The sequence below is a fragment of the Berghia stephanieae genome, chromosome 4, assembly GCF_034508935.2.
Source record: "Berghia stephanieae isolate SIO BIC M18660-M18661 chromosome 4, UCSD_Bste_1.3, whole genome shotgun sequence".
In the NCBI taxonomy this organism is placed as follows: domain Eukaryota; kingdom Metazoa; phylum Mollusca; class Gastropoda; order Nudibranchia; family Aeolidiidae; genus Berghia; species Berghia stephanieae.
The window spans coordinates 21,216,658-21,236,759 of NC_088363.1; the positions used below are offsets into that span (position 1 = coordinate 21,216,658).

The 20,102-nt window shown below is 32.9% G+C and overlaps 2 protein-coding genes across 4 annotated transcripts in view; one reads left to right on the top strand and one right to left on the bottom strand.

Moving 5' to 3' along the window:
* LOC144970216 (glutamate receptor ionotropic, kainate 3-like) overlaps window positions 1–3,804 on the top strand; it is a 64,415-nt gene extending 60,611 nt beyond the window's left edge. The window contains exons 18-19 of one of the 2 annotated variants that reach the window (XM_078909620.1): window positions 101–232; window positions 2,400–3,804. In XM_078909620.1, the coding sequence (XP_078765746.1) occupies window positions 101–196 (96 nt within the window). In that variant the 3' untranslated portion in view covers window positions 197–232; window positions 2,400–3,804. The remainder of the gene's footprint in view (window positions 1–100; window positions 233–2,399) is intronic. The other variant, XM_078909621.1, reaches the window with a different exon arrangement.
* A 4,454-nt stretch (window positions 3,805–8,258) lies between these two features.
* Window positions 8,259–20,102, bottom strand: part of LOC144970217 (armadillo repeat-containing protein 3-like) — a 36,591-nt gene continuing 24,747 nt past the window's right edge. The window contains exons 19-23 of one of the 2 annotated variants that reach the window (XM_078909622.1): window positions 19,989–20,045; window positions 14,636–14,842; window positions 12,358–12,520; window positions 10,491–10,586; window positions 8,259–9,654 (exon numbers count right to left, since the gene is read on the bottom strand). In XM_078909622.1, the coding sequence (XP_078765748.1) occupies window positions 9,544–9,654; window positions 10,491–10,586; window positions 12,358–12,520; window positions 14,636–14,842; window positions 19,989–20,045 (634 nt within the window). In that variant the 3' untranslated portion in view covers window positions 8,259–9,543. The remainder of the gene's footprint in view (window positions 9,655–10,490; window positions 10,587–12,357; window positions 12,521–14,635; window positions 14,843–19,988; window positions 20,046–20,102) is intronic. The other variant, XM_078909624.1, reaches the window with a different exon arrangement.

A 20,102-nucleotide genomic window follows, 5' to 3' on the forward strand; every position in this document is an offset into this window, starting at 1 on the left:
TATATATATATATATATATATATATATATATATATATATATATATAAATTATATCATATCGTTTATCATTATACGCATGAAATCCATGATCACATTTCAGACCCCAAAGAAAAAGCGTTCCGTTAAATCCAAGGACGAACCAAAACCGACGGATATTTCAGAATCGACCGAGAGAGACACCTTTATAAGAGCATGATTCGATGGTGCATGGTGCATGATTTCTTTCATTATGGTACTTACGTTGTATTGTAATTGTATGTGTTTGTGTGTGCCGTCCGCCACTGCGGTCTTTGTAAATTCATAGCCTAACACTGGCCAAAATATTTCGTCACAATACAAGCGACTACCACCAAAAGAAATAGAATTGTGAGAGGTAATCCATGGTCATTCTTCTGATTCTTCTTCTTCTTCTTCTTCTTCTGTAGAAAACTCAAGTTTGATGACCAAACTACATATGATTGTAAAATAAATATGGTAAAAATGGAATTTGGTGAAGGATTATTGAATTAAATCGATAATAAACTTCGGTACTTAAAGATGTATCTATATGAAAACACGATGACACCAAATGATTAAAAAGACCAGGGCTGTCAAATTCCGCAGCATCCGATGGTAGACGATTCTATAGTCTGATAGAAGATGGGTAGAAATATTTGGGTAGGCAGGCGTTTGATCTTGATTGGGGGGGGGGGGGGGGGGGGGGGGGATTGTCATCGGATAATATGCATGAACTCTAGTCGGTCTTGATGTTTGATGGTTGATGGTTTCTACGAAATCGACTTCAATCAGTTTTTGGTTGATCTTATGAACGGTGCATCGTTTGACTCGTTTTCGTCATTTTCGTTTTCTTTTTTAGTTTGTTATCTTGAATGCGACTAACAACAACTCAATTTTCACTTTCTTTTGGTGATCGTCGTCTAGCAATGTGGCGTATATTCTTGGGAAGTGTCAGGCTTGAATTTAACGAAGACAGTGGGTCAACTCCTTTTCACATAAAGTGTCAATGTCACTAAATAGTCAACCTAAAAAAAAACAAAGAGCAATATTGATGTAAAAACATGAATCCGCTGTCCCAAGCAGTGCACGTTTAAAACAATTAACAATTTATTTTTTATGAGGAAGCCGGCTGTGACGCTCTTCTCTAAATTCCTCTATAAAAACACCCCTTCCCTTCTTAAAAAATTCCTTAATGTGAAAATACTTAATAAACTCAGTGGATTTTGATGAAATAGTTTCGAATCAAATGAGCATTATTCCAAATGATGAAATGATAATGATGATGATGATGATGATGATGATGATGATGATGATGATGATGATGATGATGATGATGATGATGATGATGATGATGATTGTGGTGGTCGTGGTGATAATGATTGTGGTTATGATGTTTTTGGTGGTGATGTTGGTGTTGGTGGTGTTGGTGTTGTTGTTGGTGGTGCTGCTGTCGCTGATGATGATGATGATGATGATGATGATGATGATGATGATGATGATGATGATGACAATGAGGGGTTTGACTCCTGTTGTCTATTTTTCTTTGAGCAAGAAATTTAGCCCCCACTGTTCACTTTGCAGCGTTTATTCACAATGGATGATGCCTGGGTCATAAGAAAATATATACTTTATTTATCCTTTATGAAAATCATTATTCAGTATCGGAAGAACAATAACAAGACAATTTAACATTCTAGTCATTCATATATTCATTCATTCATCCATGTATTCATTCATTCTACAAACTTAAAATAAAGACTTAAACAATAAGGATTGTAACATGACACATTTAGAAGTAGATCTATATAAATTTCTAAACTAGTAATTGATTAATCCAACTTGTTTCATGTATTTTTACTTATTAAGTCTAAGTTTCTGTCAGCAAATTTATCTCAAACTTTGAATCGAGGTAAGAGTATGCTGGACGGTCTTTTCTCGAAACAGACTCAGATGGATTTCTCCTTATGGTGAATAACGTAAATTTTATTTTATTTTTTATTATTTTCATAATAATATGGTAGATGAGAGAGAGAGAGAGAGAGAGAGAGAGAGAGAGAGAGAGAGAGAGAGAGAGAGAGAGAGAGAGGGAGAGAGAGAGAGAGAGCAAAAGAAATCAACAAAATTAGAAACCAGCATTGTTATCTCATTTGTCTGTAGTGTTACATTCATCCTGTTTTGTTGATCAAGGGGAAATCCACATTATCTGTTTTCGTTTATTAAATCGAAGCTTACATTCAATTTCACATCGTTATTTATCCTTTAAATAGGACGCTAGTCAGTCGTAATGTACTTTCCGCCAGATTTAACCGACCCAGCTAATCAATAACTACAAAGTATTTTCTAATTAATTGGTCTTGTTATTGAGATGACTCATATCAAAATCGTTTATTCATCTTTTTCAGCATTCCAAGATTGCTAAAAATGGAAAGATTGAGACCAATAACGTGGACGAAGTTTACTTGTAACACTGGGACCATCAGGACCAAAGTACAATTTGGGCATAGTATTATTATTATTTACATTTCAAGATGTTGGACTAAATAAGTCAAAGAAATGAATGATAAAGGTGGACGTCAGCTTTAATTTATATTTGAAAAAGAGAGGATAGTAATGTAAATTCAGTCAAACTCTGCAAAAATCACATATTTAAACGCATTTAAACCAGAAAGCTCATCCTTCAAATACCGATCGATTAAAATCATCCTCAGATTGTCAAAAATGTTCAAACCTAGGACTTCCTTTATGTCCCAGGTTTGAGAGTTTTTGACATTTCAATCGGTCTATAATTGAATGACGAGAAATCTGGCCAAAATCGTAAATAGGTATATTTTTTTCCAGAGTACAGCGAAATAGACCTAATACGCTTTCAATCATCTATTTTATTGATAAAGAGGGAAGTCGAAATATTCACAAATTTTATATTTATAAAATAAAGTGAATTGCAATTCGCCTTTATCATTGATTTCATTATTTTCCCTTTGAAATTCCGAAATTCAAGCAGCAACGTTTTGCATTGGAAAATACAAAGGGTATCCCAGGTATTAAGTGAGGATGGCCATGATTCTTAAACGTGATTCACTGTTTCGAGGCGGTATTACGTCGAGAGGATTTTGATTCCGAAATTTGAATTTAGAATATAAATAAAATTATGGAACTTTTGTTAAGTATGTCTAGTTTTAAATTAAGGACACCAAATTAGATGTGAATGAGTAACTGGCTATAGGCAGTGACATTCATTGCAAGAGTGCTAGTACAAAGAGGATGACGCTTAATAGGCGACTGGTACAGTGTGAAATGGAAATACGGTTCCGTGTGGCCTGCAGGGGGGAAATAGATGCCACATTGTGAAGCGCATTGATCATGGTAAATCAGTGAAAGTGCTCTGGATAAATGCTCATGATATATTTTATTTACGAAACTTACCGGTTGAGGCATTGGATCACAATTGATTTAACAGAGTAATGGCTTTATTTACTAATCAAATGTCTGGACTGCCCTTGTAAAAATAAAAACGAAAATAAATGTATTTTGTATGTGATGCTTTTGTGCTCAAAGTGTTCAGAATGATATCATGATTATTTTTGACACGGCATCGTCAATATCTTAAATTATTAATGGATCAGTTATTCAATGTAGAAGTGCGTGTGTGTGTGTGTGTGTGTGTGTGTGTGTGTGTGTGTTTGTGACTGTGTGTATGCTTGAGTTGAGACGGAGATAAAGGGAGAGAGAGAGAGAGGGAGGGAGAGGGGAGGAGGGAGAGAGAGAAAGAGAAAGAGAAAAAGAAAGAGAGAGAGAGAGAGAGAGAGAGAGAGAGAGAGAGAGAGAGAGGGGGGGAAGCGGGGAGATTTGAAGACATGAGATTAAAAAGTTAAAGAAACTGGGGCTTAGTGATATACGGAGAGGAAAGGAGAAAGATTGTGAAGTGGGGAAAAGTTAAAGGACAAGAAGTAGATCATTTAGAGCGGACGTGAGGCGAAAGGAACAAAAGGAGCGTACATAATAAATAAATACCTCAAATGATCTAACTCGATAAACACTTGATAGACTGACAGGTAGATAGGTACGGTGGATCGGTAGATAGATGGGGGGGGGGGGGGAGAGGTGAACGGGATAATAAGATAATAAGAACCGAGAGATGGAGAGAGAAAAGAGGAATAGAGGAATAGAATGGGGATTAGAAAGAAGGAGGAGGAGAAAGAATAAATAAAAACAAGAGGTAAGAGATATTTGAACAAATGCATGATGAAGAGAAGAGAGAGAGAGAAAGAGAGAGAGAAAGATAGAGAGAGAGAGAGAGAGAGAGAGAAGAGAGAGAGAGAGAGAGAGAGAGAGAGAGAGAGAGAGAGAGAGAGTTGGTGGGGGGGGGGGGCTGAAAGTAGTAAAACTAGCTGCAATGATAAAACTTCATTATTAATAATAATAAATATTTTGATGAAATTTCCAACTCGTTCATGTGTAACGCCAATAACAGATAGTATTGCACATAAAATCCAGCCTCAATTATCATAATAGAACACATTCGCAATAGATCATAGTCATTAATATTTATACATTAAAATGTGTCATTTGAAATAGACCGTCCGATTTTAACGATCGATTCGTTTGAGCCACTGTTAAGATTGTTTGAGAGAATAAACCAGTTACAAGCGTTCAAATAAATGAATAAAAAAGAATTTATTAGTGATCTGTCCTTTCTTTGCTCTCGTCAAAGTGTCAGTATAAAGATTGTGGCTTCTTCATTATTTTTAAAAGTACCAGAATTTTTGTGTTTCTTTTTATCCCGAACCTCAAAGGTCCATTAAAAAAATATCTTTCAAATTACAACAGAAAACATTTATTTTCCTCTGGTGCATGGTTAGTCCCATAAAGATTTAGAAATAGCAGTTCTTATAGCATTCGTTATGTTTGATTTTAAATTTGAAAATTCTCGCAGTAAGGTAGTCGCTGATTAAAATTTTATTACACGAGAAAAGCGAACATAAGTTTAATGATATAACAGACGTAAACATATTTGCATGTCTGATAATCCAATTCCTTATGGGATTATTGTTGTAACGGAAATCTTAAAATGAAATGACGCAAAATTTTGTCCTTAACGACAATGTTGACCTAAGCCCCCATAAGTGGGTTCCGATGTCAGACTTGCATATATCTACACGCCGGATTTTACACAATCTTTTGATATTAATAATTGATAACGAATATTATTTGGTTAAATAATGGGTGATGTGCAGTCCTCAACGAAAACTTATTGTAATTGAAATTTGAAAAGTTCAAGATTTCCCGCAATTGAAGCCTTTACGTTTGGCTTACTAGTCAAGTATTTTTGTTTGTTTTGTTTAACTTATAAATAAATTATAATGGAACAAAATTGATATTGCTCCATTTCTTCTATATTATAGTGCTTTCTTGTATATATCGAAGGCTGATTATGTTATAAACTATTAGTTTAACACTGTCATGTATTGTTTATAACTCTTTGCCTTGTTTGCTTTGTTCAATTAAGCGTTTATTATGGATTGCTTCTCATGCCTTCTCATGTTATTAGGATATTGATCATTGGTTATTTTTTTATTCAAAAGAATTACAATTGGGAATTTTCTGATGTATCGCGTTTAATATCGTCTTCTTCTTCTTCTTCTTCTTCTTCTTCTTCTTCTTCTTCTTCTTCTTCTTCTTCTTCTTCTTCTTCTTCTTCTTCTCCTTTTTTTTCATCATCCTCTTCCTCCTGTCCTTCCCCTTCTCTCTCCTTCAGATTTTCTTTTTTTAAATATGATTATATTTCAACATCAAAACGATAATCATAATTTACGTAAATAACTTTTTTTAAAAATATGGGTCTAACATCAAAAAATAGAATTCCTTCATTTATCAAATAGCAACTTAAACAACTAGTCAAAAATCAAAGTTTAAAGAGCACAATATAGGCATCATTATCATTTCGTCAATTTTACTGTTTTATCAACACTGTTTGCATTATTTATATTATCATTTTATTTTATATATATATATATATATATATATAATATATATATTATATATATATATATTATATATATATATATATATATATATATATATATATATTATCATCATCATCATGAGCCTTATTGTCATTATTATTATTTATTATTATTATTATTATTATTATTATTATTATTATTTTATTATTATTATTATCATTGTTATATTTTATTATTATTATTATTATTATTATTATTATTATTATTACTATTATTATTATCATTATTATTATTATTATTATTATTATTATTATTATTATTATTATTATTATTACCAATATTGTTTTAACTCTTATTACAATACCACTCTCAATGACAATGATTTATATTTTTTTAAACAACTAAATTAGTGAATCTCCCACAATACTACCGTTCTGAAGCATAGTAGTCTTTCTATAGCGTGAAATGGACAATAACAATTGCTCGATACTCTTTGGGTAGGATGAAAGTCTATTACAAAGTACCTCCCTCGACTTCACCGGGAATTGTTCTCAGTCCTTTTGCGTATGGAGAGAGTGCTCTTCCAACTGAGCAATGAATCACATAAGTTCCATAAAGACAGCAGTGTCAAATGTTACCATACTACTATGTTATAATGATATATTCAGGTCGTAAACTCATGGCCGCAATCAGCTTCGTCACAACACAACGTTCAACTAAATGCTCTGTGGTATCGGGGTCTTGACTGCAACGGGTACATGTTGGACAGATGGCAAGTCCCCATTGATGAAGGGAGCGTGCCGTGTCTCCTCTTGCTTGTGGAAAAGCCTGGCAACTCCCCCCACCCCGAGTTTCGAGGAGTCGATGTCCCCGCCCGATCGAGGGATTGAATTCGTCCAAACCGACTTCCATCTTGTATATGCAGCTATGTCCAAAGTCAGGGAAGCTACAACAAGGACTTATTTCGGCTCGAAACAGGGAAACCGTCCTTTATGCGCTTGAGAGGGGTATCCCCATTCCCTCTCTTTTGATCTTATTAAGCCAGTTGTTTGTAATCGTTCCCCGCCGGACATCAGGTGGTATTAATTATCCTGTGAATGTGTATAGGTGCCAATTTAAATGTCTCCCAATTGTGTCCACCTGTGAGAACGTGGTTGGTTCCAGCCTTGGTCCAGCGAGTATATTGCTTTCGGGTTCTAATTTTGTTAACTATTCTCATTCTTCTTGTTGTTTTCTTTACCACCTGTGGCTCGAGGGTAATGAAAGCACTCGTATCAAAATCTTTCTGACTTTTACTTTAAAAAACTCAGTGACAAGATCAAAATATGGTAACTGCTATAATTGTAAAGATATCAGTTTCAGATGTATTAAATCACGAATTATATATATGGACTAGATATTGTTTGATGTCAATTCATTACATTCGTCACGTCAAATTATTACTTTTACCTTCATCTTTTCTATTTAATTTGAAATGTTTCTATGACCTTTAATAATCTTGCTGTCAAACATAAATATATATATATCTAAATATTGAATACACAACGGAACTTTACCTTTTAAACAATTTCGAAAAAAAAATGTCTCTCAGATTTTAAAAAGAAGATATTTGAAATCTTTATGAATCTATTAAATTTATCATTTTGATACTGTTAGTATGCCTAATACAGTCAGATCATTTAATGATCGGACTAAAGAATACAATTCATACCTCAAGCAATATATAACCATTGACGGGCATTGCTATTAAGATATCATTTGAAAAAATATCATTAACTTAACATTTATGTCTTGCTCAAAATAATATGCTTTTATGTATGAAACAACAATCAGGAACATTAATGTATCATCTCTTTCCATAAAGAAACAATCACCATGAACATTAATGTTTCATCGCTTTCCGTAAAGAAACAATCACCATGAACATTAATGTATCATCTCTTTCCGTAAAGAAATAGTCATTATGAACATGAATGTATCATCTCTTTGTGTAACTATGTCTTGTCCTTTATGTTAAGTGTTGCAGTTGGCTAGGGCCCTATAAAGCGGTTTGAGCACGTTAAGTGGATATTGTGTATATAAATGCTCATGGTTTTTTAAGATCATTTGAGCGAAATAGTGAAAATACACTATATAAATGTAATTTATTATTATCTACAGGTATATGTTGGAGTTATTGTGAGGTCTGTTTTTCTTTTAATGCATCCCAGTGTATATACAATATTATGTATTGCGACATAAAATGGGGTTTTTTTCAAAAAAGAAAGAAAACAATAAAAAAATTTCAAAAACACGAAATGAAAGTACTTGAGTCTCCTTTTATTTGACAAGCCACTTTTAAATGACAAAGGTATATGTTTATGCCTATTATAAAATTGGACAAATGACAGCAATTGTAATTGAAAATATTCAAGATGGTTTTATAGTGAAAAGGGTAGATTTGAAATATATGAAACAAACAAAATTCCAAGTATTCCAAGACACAGAGTATCAAATGAGTATGTATAGGAAAATGATATTTGTTTAATGGAATCTTTTTTACGAGAAATTCTAAAATAGTAGGAAAAACATAACCAGAATTTATAATTTTTTAATTTTTAAAAATTATTTACTTTTCAAAAAAAAATATCTGATTACTTAGTCGTGAGTTTTTCATTGGTTTGTCTTTTTGTCAAAAATGGAATCATTCATCTTCAAATATATGGAAACCATATAAATATATGAATACTTTTTGTTGCAACATTCGGATTTATTTACAAGAGGGTGTTGATTTGAAAACTCCAGTACTAATAAAGAGACTGACATAAGAATATACAAACTCTCAAGTCGTGTATTATAAACATTTTTTTCTATAAAATAAATAAAACAAGAATCAAGTAAAGACGTAGGCGTGCATTCTTCAATCATTAATATCACAGTCATTATTGTATGTTCTTTATTTAATAAATACCGGTCATTTCCAGACATATTTTGTCCTTAGCATTTTAAGGGTCAGATTTAGTTTCTTAAGCTTATTATTATGCGCCGAGAAGAAACAATTCATGAAAATGTACGGACAATTTGTGAGTGAATAAAGTATTGTTATATACAAATCTTATAAAAGTCATCGATCTCAACATTTGTAAAAGGTCCAAAATGAAATTAGAAATGAGAACTATCAAATCTGTGTATTTCACTTTTGCCCCGAAGTAAAACTAAAGAAATACGTCCCAAAACAAGTTTTGTAGTAAAAATATACCCAAGAAATGGTTTCCTTCGTAAAGCTAAAGGTTGTGATTCTAAATAGGAGAAAAAAACAATATACAGAATGTGTGAACAATTTACAAACAGAGGAATTTTAAAACTTTGATTATCCGTTTTAAAAACTAAAGATTAACTTTGAGTCTGAAATTCAAAATATTAAGTGTAACCAAGAGTCATCTTTGTTTTGTCCAGTCACCAGTGGTTTACTCGCATGATGTGACGGGAGCAACTAAATCAATATGGGACATGGTTGGAAAATAATTTCACTTCATTCTTTTCATTTTGTCATTGTTTAAAATAGAAGTGTTCTTTCTATGAGGTGGGTTAATAAGTGTGTCGTTTATAGTTTCATATAGCTAACGCAGGCTTGAGTTTCTGGTGCCAGCAATGTTCCCGGTTCATGCACGAGGTCTACTAAGTACTTCTTTGGAGGGAATTTTGGTGCTGTGGGCTAGAGAGGTGAAAGTGAAATAAAAGTACCGTTTTAGAACAATATATTATAAAGTATGGATGTGGATTAATGGATTTGTAAATCAAAAGACTTCATCATAGTAATGGTTTCCTTTGGAAATTAAGACAGAAAATCAAATATGAACAGGATGAGTAGGTGGAAATAACAGCATAAAAACAAGATTAAGCGATCCTTCTATCATAAAGTCTATTGAGTCAGAGTTTATCCTGATTTCTGTAGTCTTAAACTGACAGTAACATTTACTTGCTACCTTTGAAAATGGTACTAATCTATAGCAAACTAAAGGGCGTTAGATTCACTCTATTTAGTTACCCATCACTGCTGGATGTACAGATCATGCTGGTTTCTGTAGTCTTAAACTGACAGTAACACTTACTTGCCACCTTTGAAAAGGGTACTAATTTATTGCAAACTAATTTGCGTTATATTTACTTTACTTGGTTACCCATCATTGCTGGATGGACAGAAGGGGTGATAAACGGAATAGAATAAACTCTTCATGGATAGAAGTCTGGTTTATTTGATTGTGAGTCGAGGGTTCAGTTAAGTACCCCCCCCCCCCCCCCCCCCCCCCCCCCCCCCCCACCCCCTTTTCTCAATTAAACCTTGATAATGAGTAATTTGCACATGCCAACAAGGGACATAAAACATAGGATGTAAACCGACGATAAAGGAATTCAATCCTAGTACTGAGTGAGAAAAATATAATATTATGCCATTCATTATAATATTATTCTAGCAAGTAATTTGTGTAGTAAGTCTAGTCTTAAAGAACTAAATTCTATGGGGTTCTAGCGATACCAAGAATTACTTACATCCTCATTTTCTTCCGTCAATAAGACTTCATTCCAAGCACGATTGTATTCACCTCGTGTTAGCGAACAGGGGAGAGCAATTCTGTCTGCCAATGTCTGTGCAAAAATAATATTTAAAAAGTACAATTTTTTTTACACTTTCAAGCAGCAGGGAACTAAGTACAACAATGTGTTGTTTTTTATAATTTTCAAGTAAGTCATTGAAAGTCTAAATCAGATCAAGACAGCCTTATATCAATGTGATAATCTACTGGTTGTCTTGTGGCAATCAATTATAATCATTTTAAAAATCATCAAAAACCTAAATATAAAAATATCAATGAAAAGGAAAAGAACATATCGAGGCTAAATCAATCGTTGGTCGGCTGTAAATATATATATGCTTTAAAACTTTGGCCAGAAATATCATCCCATTTCGATCAATTAAAATGGCCCTGTTCTTGTCAAAACTTAAGGAAATCCCGGGTTTGAGAGTTTTTGACAAGAGGAGGGTCATTTTACTCGATCATTAGTTGATGGAAGAGTTTTCTGATTTTAAAAAGTGTGTTGTCTTTTTTTCAGAGAATGGGTGCTGAGTTACAGTATATTCAATCATCTTTTCTGCTATGTTGATAGTTGCCGCTTTTTGGGCTTTTTTGTTAATTTTATTACAGAACAATCTACTGAACGTAATGGGAATCTCCAGGTAAACTTTTAGACACAAACTCATGTTTTGGACCAACAAGTCTATTTACGGGTTATCAAACAATGGAATCAACATCATACGTAGATGAACACGCACGTGCAAAGTCAAATTTGAAAAAGATCAAGACAAAACAAAATAACCTATTGTTAAAAAATGAATAAATTAGTCAGGATTGCTTTTAAGGATTTTTGTTTGTTTGTTTGTTTGTTTGTTTGTTTTTAACATGCTTGACATTGACTGCGTAGTAATACGTCAAGATAAGAAAATGAAGGAACTTGAGTTCTTATCAATGGGGACCAGTAAATTGGCCTTGACTTTTCGGCTGCCATTATTACTCTTGTATTTACAACTCAAAATCTACAATTATATTTTGCAAATTAGCTCAAGCTTATCTGAACCACATTTGCCATGAAAAGAAGTCACTAGTAATTCAAAACCATAAAGTTTATCGAGTCGGGGCTTATCCCGATTTCTGTAGTGATAAAGGACATCGACAAGTGCTGGTAAAATTTGAATAGACTGTACGCCTGGAAACATACATTGTACAACTGATCCTCTGGTTTCAGAGTGATGGCATTTTAGTTTCTAGCCTAAATAAATGCTGGTCTTCAATAAAGATCATCTATCCTCGCTCTTTTCCACCCCCTAATCATAAGAATATGCCTAAACATCCTGCTCCTAAAATAGTTATGCCACCTTTTGATTCAATATGTAAACTATTCATTGATAGTCCTCCGAAAACTGGTCATACACTTCCAAGGAGTTTTGAACATGAAGAATGGAAGGTGTGACGTCACGACTTCTGCTTGCCATTGGTCCCTTTGCTTGGGGAATCGTCTACTTTACCTGTTGAGCTGTTAGGACGTTGTTGTAAAGAAAAGTCATATTGCATCTGAAGACATAAGTCGAAAGAAGAGAAATTCACAGAAAAAATCTCACCTTGAACTAAAAGGTGAAAATGGAAAGGTTTTGGATGGAAACAGTACGAACAAAAGTCGTTTCGGGTACAAACCCTTCGTCAGCTGTACCATAATTTTCCTCTGTTTATTTTGCTGACGACCTGTTTGTATCCAAAACGTCTATTATTTGTAGTGTCTCCACCCAAAGCCTTTTCATTTACACCTTTTTGTTAGTATTTTTACAATCCAAGGCTTGGAGCAGCCCCAACTGCTCTCAACTCACCTTAAACAGCAGAGCTCTATGTACGTGAATGCCTGCCTTCATTCTGCCTATTGGGATTACATTACTTTTTAACTCGAACTTGATCTGGCTCAGAGGCAACTCCCAACTGAAGTTGGCAACCTGGCCTCTCTCTATCACTCCTCCCATCTTTTCGCACACAAATCTGTTTCGAACGAAAAAAAAATAATAGTTATGTCTCTTCATGGTGAGGCCATTTTCTATCAAGTCTTTGATAATGATAATGAGTTTCTGTGATGGATACAAAAAACATCAATGAAAAGTATTAGCACTATCTAAGATAATTACTAATCATGTTATTGGAATCTCATATGATATAAAAGTGTATAATTATTTTAAATGTCAAACAAATCTTGCATATAACTTAATACATTTCATCACTTTCCAACTCTTAACAAGGTATCAGACGAAAAATCACTCATGTTTCATATCCGAAACCAATGGCAAGAAATAGATGCAAAGTTCGAATTCGACATAAACGATAGGCAATAGCTATAGAAACATGATATGAATAATATAATTATATTTCAAATTTCATTATAATACATATGAGTGTCGAGGTCCGTGATATCTCAGTTGGTAGAGCACTCGCTTCACACACAATAGTACGGAGATGTCATCCGGGTAAAGTGGAGGTTTTTTTGTCATCCATGAACCTTTTAAAATCTATCTTGTTCTTGAGCTGTGACATGATACTCAATTTTTAAATTCCTTGGCACTTAAAGGTTGTGTGAACAATGAATTAACCTACATCGTATAATTGTGTGCAGTAAGTTTGCTAATAGCTATCCCATATCCCATAAAAGCATTCATGTATGCTGAAACGAAGCTCTGCATGAACATTACCCCCCTTTGATAAATGAAAAATCACCGACATGATAAAAATAAAAACAATGACAGACTTATTAACCGATTAGAAGATGCATCAAGAAATATATTAAAAGATAAAACAAACGTGACACCCGCCCCTCCTAACGATATTATATCGCGGTAATTTAGATGCTTGAAATTTTATTTATGGTCAGATATATGCAGCTTAGAATAATTTTTTTTTTGTTTGTTTGTTGCTTTAGGTCTCTTCCAACACAATTGAGGTTATATGAGAGACCGCTGAAACAAAAAAAACAAGCAATCTAACAAAAATAGTACAAATGTAAATCAAAATCATAACCTAAAGATATCATAAGCTAAATTATAAATAACCAAGAACAAACAGGCAGAGGATTTACAGAAAAAAAATATCCCCTGTCAAAAATACATTCACAAACCAAAGAAGCAGGATAGGCTAGTATAGAGAAGAAGAAGCGACATCACTATCGGATCGTACACCCATGCGAACATCATAGGTATATGATTCAAGGGTGATGCTCCCATCCAACCACCCACAGCTTGGAATAAGTTAAAGTGTTAAAGAGGAGAATGGATGTACATTCTTTTTTATCGGGATAAATTAGATGCTTGGAATTTTATTTATGGTCAGATATATGCAGCTTGGAATAAGTTAAAGTGTTAAAGAGGAGAATGGATGTACATCCTTTTTTATCGGAATAAATTAGATGCTTGGAATTTTATTTATGGTCAGATATATGCAGCTTGGAATAAGTTAAAGTGTTAAAGAGGAGAATGGATGTACATTCTTTTTTATCGGGATAAATTAAATGCTTGGAATTTTATTTATGGTCAGATATATGCAGCTTGGAATAAGTTAAAGTGTTAAAGAGGAGAATGGATGTACATTCTTTTTTATCGGGATAAATTAGATGCTTGGAATTTTATTTATGGTCAGATATATGCAGCTTGGAATAAGTTAAAGTGTTAAAGAGGAGAATGGATGTACATCCTTTTTTATCGGAATAAATTAGATGCTTGGAATTTTATTTATGGTCAGATATATGCAGCTTGGAATAAGTTAAAGTGTTAAAGAGGAGAATGGATGTACATTCTTTTTTATCGGGATAAATTAGATGCTTGGAATTTTATTTATGGTCAGATATATGCAGTTTGGAAATTAAAGTGTTAAAGAGGAGAATGGATGTAAATTCTTTAAGTGTGACAAACTTAAAGTTTAATTTGATTATTGTAAGTTCAAATTTATTTTTCGAATCGAGCTTCACCCTAACATAATACCGATCTGAGGCGGGGGGGGGGGGGGGGGGGGGGGGTGTCACATATATAAATCCAAATTTATTTTTCGAATCGAGTTTCACCCTAACATAATACCGATTTGAGGCGGGGGGTCATATGTATATAAATCAATTACTCTGCAAGGGCGATGACTTGAGATCTTGTGCTGGTGATGGGCAGGATTTTCTCATTGACTTCTTCAAAATATTTCACAAGGGTTGGGTCAGGGGGCGGGATGAAAGGAGCTTTCTCTGACATTTGGAGCTCTGCCTCCTTTTCTCGTTGAGCAGCAAGCTCCTCCTCTCTCGCCTTCTCCTCTTTCTCACGCTGGGCTTTCGATTTTCTGATCAGAGAAAAAAAAACTTTTTTAAGGCAATCATTCAACGTGTATTGTATCTTACATGCAGGTTTTTGCGTATCTGATAACAAAACGCAATGATGAGCATATTTTAACATTGTTGTAATGGATACACAACTATGTATTGGTTTGCGAGTATTTCCATTACAATAATGAGTACATGACAATTTGGGTTATCAGACCTGCAAACAAGTACACGCCCATTGTATCCCAAAATAATTTTCTCAGTAGAAACAAACTATCAAAACTACCTTCATTACTTCTGTACCATCTATGAAATGAATATTCATTTTCTGTTTCATATTTCAAACTAACAAAATTACTTTTTAAAAGAAACAACACAACATGATATAGCAATATATAAATGGTTTATCATTGACTTGATTGGATATAACTTTCTCTAACATATTTAAACTTGATACTATGGATGAAAGTGTCAATAGCATTAAAAGGAACGCATTAAATAAAGTGTACATTTGGATATATAATTTATAGCAATACAAAACATTATAATCATCTGCAAAATTAAATTTAACTCATCAAGGCTTGGGTTTGGTTTTTCAAAAGGATAATCGTGGCATTACAAAACACATTAAAATATAAACTACAAAACTGCAAAACATTCATATCCAAACTTTGTGTCATTAATTCTCGTCAAACACATGTCAAACAGCATGATAACTTAATTTAAATGTTAATAACGGATATCACCCCTACAAATACTCATAATTACCCGTGGTACCAAATACATAACTTTTCACTTTGAGATGTATTGATATCTATTGGTATGAAGTAAAGTTTGCTGGAAAGTCAGTATAGTCATAGCTTTAGAAATATTTTTCAACCTAAAAAAAACTATCGCTAAGTTACACCTAACAGATCCAATGGGAAAGTATAGAACTTCATGTTAAAACAGCATGGAAGCTTTTAAATGGTATTTACATGAGAGAATGTAAGATGCATTAGAAAATGAGACAGCATTTTGAGCAGAGCGACAGAGTAAACAAAAGAAAGAAATAGTCTGGCATCTATAAGAAGATAAATCAGTTATGCTAACTAAATAAATTCTTAATCACATCAATTTGATTACTGCTTTGTGTCAAATTTCCAAAGTCGTCATAAATAAAATAATATATTTAAAAAAAACAACTTTGATAACATCATTATTCTTAAAATGCTTCTTGTGACAAGTATCAATATATTAATTGTGCTTTCATCACTTACATCGAATAATTTAGAGTTCTTGAAAAAAATACAAAAATAAAAAAAAAGGAAAGAAGAAATGTGGTGAGATAGGGATGATTCATTTACTGGCACTTAAAAGTCAATTGCGACTTATCATCCGAAAAACTTATTAAACTTAAGTTAAATTAAAGATCATTGAGAAGAGTAAATTTGGTTTCTTTAACTTGATAAATCTTTTAATTCCTTGTTCTCATTATTTTGACTCTAAACTCAATTTTCTCCAACTATTTCATTCGAACATACCTAATAACCTATTGATGCGAAGTGTCAACAAAAAATGATAGCATCATGCAATACAGCCTAAATAATTATTTCCACTATCATTGTGTCCGACTTAATACATTACGTGTTACAATGAGAGATTAGAAGTTAGGTGAATAAGTAGGGTCATTATTTCGTTATTTGGACATGCAAAACTAGCAATCTACAAAGTAAAACGACATTACTAACAGACAATTTTTCTTCATTTCATGTACATTGTGTCTTTTATAATAATTTGGGAAAATATGAGATAATAAGAAGTGAACATCGTAATAATGATCAATAACGAAAAGCGTCCCATGCTTTAACACATTCAAACACCAATGCTCAGTGTTGAGCACTTTATACGAGGTGATTTCTATATGCGAGGCAATAATAATATGATTTATTAATTCTGACAAATCTTCCTGATTCCACTTCCTCACAACAGACCTTCCTATATTTTTACGTGCATCAGAGTGCAATTTCTCGATGCAACAGGATGACTGTTTTTACAGAACTCTGCGTAAAAATCAGTAGAAAGCAATGCGATTATGGATAAGGTGCTTATGTATTCAAACTTGTTAGTATCAAATAGATGCAACATTTTTGTTACAATCTGCATTTCAAAATAAAGTTTTTGTAACATCTCATAATGCTTGGCTTTTATCCTCATCTATTTAAGCTGTTATTTCAAAAATGCTTTATAATTATGTAGTGCAGATTGCCCGCAATTCCTCTTTTCTGTAACATGTATATTTACCTCAGTTTCATTTTAAATCATGGCAAACGTGACTAAAGCTGGATCGTAAAACGTCCAAATTTGGCCATAATTGATCATTCAAGATTCGATTCGGTAGATTACTTTGTAAGAAAAATAAGAAAAAAAATTTGTCACATCGGTCAGACATTGATCAGATCCGTGTGATTTTGTAAAAAAATCCTGAAAGGATTATATCTCCTCTACTCTACTGGTCATACCCTAATCTGTGAATTTATATTTTCATTGCAAATGTGTGGCCCAACTCTTAAAGATTATATCAAGACAGAGCTTTAAAAGGCAGTTTAAAACACAACATACGGGTTAAGATTTGCAATGAATTTACAGACCATCTTTACTCCTGTGACCTTACTTAATTCAAAATTGCATAGAGTAATTGCAGGGACTATTGATGAATAATTTTGTGGAAAAATAAAAATGCCAAATAATGTCTGTTTCAAATACTTAAAAAAAAAGATCATATCCTCCATCTTTGTCTTGCTGACATTCTACCGCTTTGACACTTAGACAGTTTTAGCATTTATTGTTATCAAATGCATGTAAGGATGTGAAAAGGGGAAGGGTAAGGTCGGTAATCACACATGGGCACACTGAAATCATTGGTGAAATGATTTTAAAATGGAAAAATCCAGAAAGCAAGTTTGGCATATAGTGTTCAGTTGCAAAGAAATTAAGCACAATTTGTTTGTTGAGATTTATACTTAATTTATCTTCTCTAAGAGAGGTCACCGATATTCCAGTTCGCTAATTCAAAGCTCAAAAATATTAACAATCCCACATTTCATAAACTTTTTGGCGCACTCCATGTTTAAGATTATCAAATAAATAGATATTAAAACAACCTTGCCGTATCTCTTTATTGTTGCTAAAGGGCTATAATATTAAAGTTTTCAAAAGAAAAATCTTATTTAATACAGTGATAATTCATTCTCTAGTCTCGTTAACGTTTATAATATGGCGGTTTTAAGGAAGTGAAACATCTAATATGTTTTTAACATTCACAAGTTCTCTTTTTCTCATTTTTATAAATGATGTCTACGACTATTCTCTTTCATCACACAATGCCAAAGTTTCATGTTAACCCTTATAATTTAAAAATAAAATGAATGGTCTTATAGCAAAAGGGTTCTGATGATAAAAAAAGGCTTCAAAGTAAATTTGTTTAATGATATGGGATAGCCCACTCGTCTTTAAAATCGACCAATTGATGCAACAACAAAAAACAAAAAACCACATACACATAAAAAACAACAGTGTCATCACGACAAATTAAGCAACATTTACATCAAAGAATTATAAAAAGTAATAAACAAAAAAGAATATAACAGCTTAAAAAAAACCCAACAAAATACCAAACGCGGAACGTTTGGTATTTTGTTCTTTTTTGAAGCTGTTATATTCTTTTTGTTTATACTTTTTACAGTCCACAGCTTCTCGCAGCCTAGTATCACATAAAAGGATTATTAAACTTTACGTTTTCAAATTCATGTAAATTCTACCATGTCAGAACATGAACCGTCAATTCATTCTATTAGACAAAAATAATATATGAATGAAGACCTAGCTAGCTGTATCATGCATGCCATACGTTAAAAACATAAAATTGAACTATAGCAACTTGTGATGAAGGAAGAAAGTGGAGGGGGAAGAGAAAAAAAAAGAGCTGAGTAAAATGTTCAATAAAAAAAAAACATTGCAAAGAATAACACTCGCATCATCATCATCTTCATCGTTATCACCATCCTTACCATCATCATTATCATCATCATCATCAGAGCGAACACGAAGAAGAAGATCACCACCACCATCACCACCACCACCATCATCATCATTATCATCATCATCATCATCATCATCATCATCATCATCATCATCATCATCTATCATCTTCATGATGATGATGATGAGCATCATCATCATCATCATCATCATCATCATCATCATCATCATCATCATCATCATATCATACATCATCATCATTTTCGTCATTGCCAATATCATAATCATCGCTATCGTCATAATCATCAACATTGCCACACAACATCGTCAATAAATAAGATTGGTGCAAACCATTCTCTTAAATGTCTTAATCTGGTGATGTAATAATAATTTTTTAATTGAAAAAAAGCCATTAGATTCTAAGGGTGAAAGTCACAGCATAAGTGAATTATTTTTGTTCCAGTATTACTAACAGTTAAAATTGCTCATAATAATCAACCATAAGACGGGAGTCATAACCTTTGCGAACAAAAATATTTGTAAAACCCACACATATATATGTGTGTGCATTGAATGAAGAATGCAGATTTGAAAAAGAAAGCAATCTTTAAAGAAATTGAACATTATTTTGTGTACTCGTGTACAACACAATTAATTTTAAATTTCTTTCAAGATTGCTTTCTTTTTCAAATCTGCATTCTTCATTCAATCAAAACAGAGTCGTTTTTAAAATGATTTTATAATTAATCAAATTTTAAAATGTTAATATTACTTATCTTAGTATTTAATACACTATTTTTAAAATTATTTCTATCATCATGATTATCATTATTATCATCAAGAACATCATCATCATCATTAAATCATTATTATTATCATTATTTTCATTATCACTATTATCATCATCATTAACTTGAAATGTTTTATATTTCTATTGATTCCTATTAAAATATGTCTCCCTGAAGGTATCCCCTCCTGTGAAGACAAACGATGTTATACAAATAAAATGCATTAACATTCATAACCTAGAGAGGCGGTGAGAGGATACGATATTATTGCATGCTGCAATGGCAATCAAAGGTGACAAAGGAAACTGCAAGAGAGCACACATTCTCTGAATAGAAAAAAAAAGAAATTGTAACCAACTCTTCCTCCAGACGCTGCCTTTCCAGTTCTTTCTCTTTCTCTTTTAAGCTCTTTTTGCTGAAATGTTTAAAGTTATAATCTGAATGAAACATCCAAAGCTGTTTTCAGGAAACA